Source organism: Parasteatoda tepidariorum, chromosome 8 (assembly GCF_043381705.1).
Source record: "Parasteatoda tepidariorum isolate YZ-2023 chromosome 8, CAS_Ptep_4.0, whole genome shotgun sequence".
Taxonomy (NCBI): Eukaryota; Metazoa; Arthropoda; class Arachnida; order Araneae; family Theridiidae; genus Parasteatoda; species Parasteatoda tepidariorum.
In genome coordinates, this window is record NC_092211.1 from 22,436,839 (window position 1) to 22,444,135 (window position 7,297).

At 26.8% G+C, this 7,297-nt stretch overlaps 1 protein-coding gene across 1 annotated transcript in view; it reads left to right on the forward strand.

The window, feature by feature from the left end:
* Positions 1–3,678: 3,678 nt before the first annotated feature.
* LOC107448733 (cell adhesion molecule Dscam1) overlaps positions 3,679–7,297 on the forward strand; it is a gene marked incomplete at its 3' end in the record, with an annotated part of 86,285 nt that continues 82,666 nt past the window's right edge. The window contains 1 exon segment of the mRNA XM_043050074.2: positions 3,679–4,946. Within this exon segment, the coding sequence (XP_042906008.2) occupies positions 4,850–4,946 (97 nt within the window).

The following is a 7,297-nucleotide window of genomic DNA, read 5'->3' on the forward strand; positions in this document are numbered from 1 at the left end:
AATCACAACATCAAACATATCGTATTTGCAAGAATAATTTCAAAGATTTTATTCAGCTTCCCCATTAAAAACTGATGACGCTTATTCTTTATTTTTACTCATTTAGAATAAAACTTTGAAAATACTTTTTAAACGAGTTAAATTTTTACAGAAAGATTAAAATAACTTCATAAATATTTCTTAAACGTTATCTTATCAAAGAGTATTTTTATGACAATTGACCAAGTATAAAACGTTTTTTTTTAATATTTCAAAGACATTTCAGGAAACTCCCAAACATACCAAAAAGGCTTCATAATATTACAAACACCTCAAGCACATCAAAAATATTCCATACATGTCACAAACATTAAAACCATATTTTATGACCGTCGTTGAACAGCAAACCCAATTTTCAGTTTACAACTGCCAATGTTCAACTCCACAGCTTTCTAATTTTAAAGACGAGGAACTCCTGGATAAAGTACTCGGAAAAAATTTCCTTCATAGGGGACTTTTTGCTTAAAGTAACCTGCATTTGCGTTACATGGTGAGAAAAACCACGAAACCGTTCCACAGTTAGCCTTATGGCAAGGGGAATCTAACCCATGATACTTCGAGCACTGAAGATATTTAACGTCAGCACTGTTGTTGGTGTCAGCCTGGTGCGGAATTCGTAACAACTAGCTATCAGTGGAATTTGAAACCTGGATTACCTCATTGGGAGGAGAGCACTGTATCCCCTGACCCGTAACGACTCATTCCAAACATATTTAACAATTCGCCAAACATATTTTATAACCGTCATTGAACAGCCGACCTAATTTCATGGGTTTACGACTACTTACGTTCAACTCCGTAGCCTTGTAATTTTGAACCAATCCAGAAGACAAGGAAACTCCTGGATCAGTACCCCCAGAGGTATTGATTTGTTGTGGGAACATGGAGGACTTTGAGACTCGACAGATTTAACGTGCATCAGTCACCATTTACTACACGGGGAGTCTTCGGCCGGCGAGGATCGAACCCACGACCTCTTGGGCATGGGCCCAGCACCCTACCGACCAGGCTATCCCGGCCCCTCCAAACATATTGAGCATATTAAACATATCAATATTTACACGCATTTAATATCACACTCGAAAATTATTTCTTTTTCAACTATATCTGAATTTTGACGCATGCTTTAAAAAAGTCTCACAGTGAAAATTTCCATTAAACAGTAATGTTTAATTTTGTCAATAACAGTAACAGTTCAATTTTGTTTTGACCTTTTCGATAAATTGATTTAGATTTGGTGTCTTTACAAACAATAAAAAACTACTTTTATAGAGAAATCATATTAGAGGAATTATCAAAAAAACATTATTTTTGAAAAAAAATTTAATGCTTTAATTTAACAATTTAAAAAAACCCTTTGGTATAACTATTGCTCTCTATAGCTATTAAACCACGTTAAATTACCACTGATAATACGTAAAATAATTCGTATTGATCAGAATTTCTTGGAGAAATTCCCCTCACTAGGTAAACTACATTAGCACTAAATCGACTAATGTATTATTTGCGCAAATAGTGGTTACGAGTAGAATGCTTGTAGTTGGTGTTTGGTGACGACTTTTGTTTACTTTATTTACTTAACGAATAAAACTTCCATTCAAACAACGGTTACAGTAATTCCAATAAAAGATTATAAAATTACATAAGAAGTATTTTAACTATAGTTCAAATACCATTTTGGTGATATCTGTCTGCTTAAACCATAATTAGCATAATAAATAAATACTTCAATAAATAGGAAACTTACTAATAGGATCCATAAAATTCCTTGTGATGGAATTTAATTAACTTTAATGAATTTAGCTTGATTACAAAAGCTTTCCGATTTTTTTTTTTTTTTAAATTTAGATGTTCCGTTACATCTTGCATTCGAAAATTTTCGTTAACTGGAGTTGTATCAGTTTTATCCGATTATGTTTAAATGTTTTGTTATTTGAAGAGTTTAGAAATCTGAAAGCTGCAATTTTTCTAGTGATATCCACCTTTTCCTTTTAACCTATTAAATATGATTGAACAATAATCTTCAAAAAGTATTTTTTTAAAAGGACACTTCTTTGCATATTTCAACTGTCTGAAGTAAGTGTGATACCAATTACTTCGAAAACAAATATGTCTTACTCTTATTCCAGAACTTTCTCTTCTTATTCTATTTTTGATTAGCTCAATAATAACTATGTGAATGACAAATACTACTTTGAGAGATGATTTTGCATGGATATAATGTGCTTCTTTGTACATCAGGTGTATATGTTACAGTTAATGACCGAACTCAAAAGAATGTCGTCTTTCACCGGTGAATGTCAGGAATCAGATAGTCGCTTTTCTGAATGACAGGAATATTTATTATATTCGATTTGATATTATATTATTCGTTGATATTATTATATTTATTCGATACTTTAATATCTGCTGAGGATAGATTAGAATAAACATCACTCTTCCGAGTACCGGTTAAATAAATGCCAGGCAGTGGTATCTTACTTAAAAAAACATTGATGTAGGGCATACAGGGCAGTGGCACTGAATCCTAAAACTGCAGAATAGGGAATACCGGACAAGTGTATACCGGGAAATGATACTTAACTAGATCTAGTATACATTTCTTGAACATTTACCAAAGTGATTATGTGATTGTTAACATTTACCGGAGAAATCAACAACCACCAATTTCAGTATTTCGCAGTAAAATATATACAACAAAATATATACAACAAAATATTTATCTGTACTACTCATTATAATAAAACATCTGGATGCTTTAATCACTAAATATATTCTTTATTAAGATCAGTTAAAAATATTTTAAGCTAATACAATCCTTGTCATGTTCTTTACGTCATTAATAAAATAATATTAACTAAATAATATTATTTTATTTATGTATTATTATTATATTATTATTATATTAATAATAATTATTATAACACATATAATTACGTAATAATAATAAAATAATTATAATACATAATTAGTCAATTAAGTATTATTATGTTAATATATTATTAATAATTATACATAATAATAATTATTATAACACATATAATTACATAATAATAATAAAATAATTATTATACATAATAATTAGTCTATTATGTATTATTATTATTATTATTATATTATTATTATATTATTAATAAAATAATGATTTAATAATAAGTAATAATTTAGTAAAATTATAATTTTATAATTTATTTAATTGTAACAAAAGTGTAAGTGTTTTTTCAAAGTGTACTTTCTAAAAAGTCTTTTGGGTAGCTTTTAAAAATTACTTTATTTTATTTCTTTCATTTTTATTTTTATTAATCAAAACACAAATATCAGAAATATAAACCACGTACAAAACACCACAAACAATTTAAACGTATATCACGTAAGCACAGATCAGATTGGAAGGTTCTATAGAATGATATGTTCGTAACTCATGGGACTCTTTTTAAACGGTAAACATACAATTTTGAAAGACCATAGTCTTGAGAGAAAACTCTTAAAAAATCTCATTTCGGCATCCTTGTGTCCCAAATATTGCATCCACCTTTTTCTCGTTACCTCAAACTTAAGTATTTGGGCATGCGCTTTAAAGAATCATGACGCCACATTCCCTCCTAGTATTGAACGAAGTATTAATTCTGAAGTTGCATCAGTTGGCAAACCTTCGTTGGCGAGATACAGACATCCTCGTCGTGTGGTCCGGATAAAATGCGAGTTGCACGTTGTTCACAAACAATTCCGCGTGTTTCAATTGAACTGAATTATTTATAATTTGCTGAAATTGTTTGAATTGTAATTCTGACATGGATTTTGAAGAAACATACTTAAGTACTAGCTTTAAATTAGCTATATTCAAAATACATTTTAATGCACTTTTCCAATAGCTGAACATTTAATAGTACAAAATGAGCAATTATCTAATTGAATTACAATAAATAATTTTACTTTACGATTCGTTTTTTTATTAGGAAATAAACTTATTATTGATGAAAGATTTAAAGTAAAAGATATTCCAACTGTACTCATTGACGCTGTAAAACTATTTAACTTTTTTACAGTTCTAAATTCAAAGTGAATCATAAAACTATATGTTGCAATTTAATATAGTTTATTGAATTTTCCTCTGATTCACTTTTGTGTTCAACATTTTTAAAATTTGTCGAACTCAGAAATTTAAATAATACTGAGTGTGCATTTTTCTTAGTCAAAAGCTTTAAAAGAGATTGAAGACTTGCAAGAAAAAGTATAAAGAAAGTCTAAAAAAATCCATATTATGGATGCAAGTTCATTTTTCTTTGAAGATAAGAAAAAAATAAAATAATTCCATCGTATCCATCGCCAAAAGACAGCATTTGCAGTGACAAATCTACAAAAAATGCACGCACTTAATTGCGTTCCAAGCGAATTTCGTTAAACCAGAAATAAATAAAAGAAAATATAATCATAAAAGAGACAAATACTGGCAATATGCAACAATAACATACTCTGTATGTCAGAAAAAAGATGGCAAGAAAATGCAATCTTCAAAACAAGTAAAAAACGCCTACTTTTTATATCGAACCTAAAAACATGATTACTATCATTTTTGGTAGTAGAATCTTTTTAGGTAGCATCGATTGACCCGTATCTTGGAGTTTAATAAAAAGAGGTAGACAAAAAAGTGAAAGGAGCTTTTTTTTTGGTCTTAAAGGAAAGAAAAAGGTTATTTTATTCTTTTCTGCAAACTTTCATTTTCTGTGCATTGTTTAATGAATAATGTAGGCTGTTCTCTGCCACCTTCATGGGATTTAAGCTGTTTCTTTGAAAGCCACATACTTTCACAATGGATTATTTGACAAGTACTTTATTCAGACTCTTGCCGGGAAACATGCTTTTAGACTTCCCGAAATGTGTTGTGTGCCAACTACTTTTTATTATTGGTAAGTGTTAATATCTTTATAAAATCATTTAATAAAAAGAACCCAGAAAGTCTTATTATTTCGACAGAAATTTATTTTATCAGCTATAAGTTATCTTTAACGTGTTTTTCAGCTATATTTTATAAGTTTATTTATTTTATCAGCTATAAGTTAAGTTATAAAATCTATTTTATCAGCTATCAGTTGCTGACTTTTCTGAGAAAAAGTTTAAATCTAATAATTTTGCTTAATTATCACTGAAACTTTATTCACTTATTTAATTTTCCATGGTAGAAAAAAATTATTAAATATTATTTGCCAAAGACACTATTTAGCAATACAGCAAAATGTAAATATTAGTATTTCTTTGTAATTTTAAATAATCATTTTAAATTTATATTTTAATTACATGATATTGATAGTGCACATTTAGAGATAAAATACAATATCAGAAATTTAATATTACCTATATTAAAATTTACCATTAATACAATTGCAAATCAGTAAATCATTGTCATAATTGTAAAAAGATGCATTATATGTTAATATTATATAATTACCTTGTTCTAAGATAAATGTGCATCATTTTTAGTTCAAAGCAATTTAATTTTGAATACAATTAATTTATATAAGATTATAATTGTTATTTAAGTAAGATACATACATAAACGTAAACTTCACGTCTTTTTTAAAATCATTTTTGTTTCATTACCTTCACATGTGTCAAGTCTAGAAAATGGGCCCATATTTTTGATGCACTTGAAACTGTCATTTTAGTCATGTATATTTTGTGAAGTGTTCAATCAGGTAATATCCTGGAATAAGTTATTGTTAAAAATAAATTATAAAATATTTTATTGGTATGATACATTAGCCTAAAATTAATAAAAAAACACGCAGGTGATATTTTCTGTTTTAAGGTAATTATCTATTAATTTAATTCATAATAAGAAATGCCAAGCATACAAATGATGATAAAGTAATTATTATTAAAAAAATAATCTGAGTAATTAGATAAAGAATTTGAGACAAATAGTTTGATATGGCAGTGGTGGTTGGACTATTAACAAAGCAAAGTAAGAGCATAAACTCAACTTAATAAACTTGGAGAATAAACTTAGAAATTAAGAGGATATTAATTAAGAGAATAAACTTAGAAATAAACTTAAAATAGAGAGGATAAACTTAGAAATTAAGAGGATATTAATAAAGAGAATAAACTTAGAAATAAACTTAAAAATTCTATTAAAGACTAGATGCACTAATACGCGTGAAAATAAAATGTTATTTGCTATTGCTTACGACTTTAATTGTTTCAGAAGGATATAATTAAGTCACAATTATTTTTGAATTATGAAAAATTATAAATATATGTAATTAAGTGCTTACAATTTGCTAGAGTAAAATGATAATAATCATGAAATTCTGCTAATAGTAAAAACTATTTAAATAAAGATGATGTACCATAAAGAAAAAAAGTATTTAGTCTTCATTTCATAAAAAGAGACATTAATCACTAATACAATTTTTTTAATTCAAATTTTAATAAAGATAAAACTTGCTGGCTTAAAGTAAAAAATAAATCTCTAACAGTATTACATGATAAAATAATCTGTGCACATTTTAAAATGCATATCAATGTTCATGAAAAATTCATTATGTTAAATGAGATATCATTTTTTTTATTTTGACTAGTATAAAGTTTCTACATTAAAAAATAAATTTATATTTTTAAAATATAAAATGACTACGTAAACAAATATTTGAAATGCCATTATAAATACAATTTAAATCCTTTTGAATATTTATAAAATGCAAATTATTTAATAGACATATCAGTGGGGTGTTGTAAATTTTTTCTAAGCTGCAACCAGGAAAATATTTTATTAAAATGCTGTCAAAAAATATTAGCATAATGACACTAAATAATAAGTAATCTTAATCTTAAATAATAAGTTTATTATTCAAAATTTTGAGAGTAATTTTAAAATGTTTACACTAACATGCGCAAAGTTAAAGCATTTGTCCAATGCTTTTATTTGGAAAAATATTTTATAATCACGAAAAATTTTATTTTTTTAAATTCATTTATTATTATTTTTTAATAAAAAGAAAACTACGCTTCAGTGAATGTTTCATGAAAAAGTTCAACAAAAGCTTGAAAAAGAAACTTTGTTGTGTACGTATAATCTCCTTCACTTTTTATTACCATTTAAATCGTTTAATCTTATAATAAGAAGTTGTTTTTGGAAAAGTAATTTAAAATGTTTCTGAATTGTCTCAATTCAGTTCATGTTTTTTTTTGTTTCGAATATTTACATTTCCTGGAAATTAGTTTTTATAACATAAGATATATATATATATATATATTT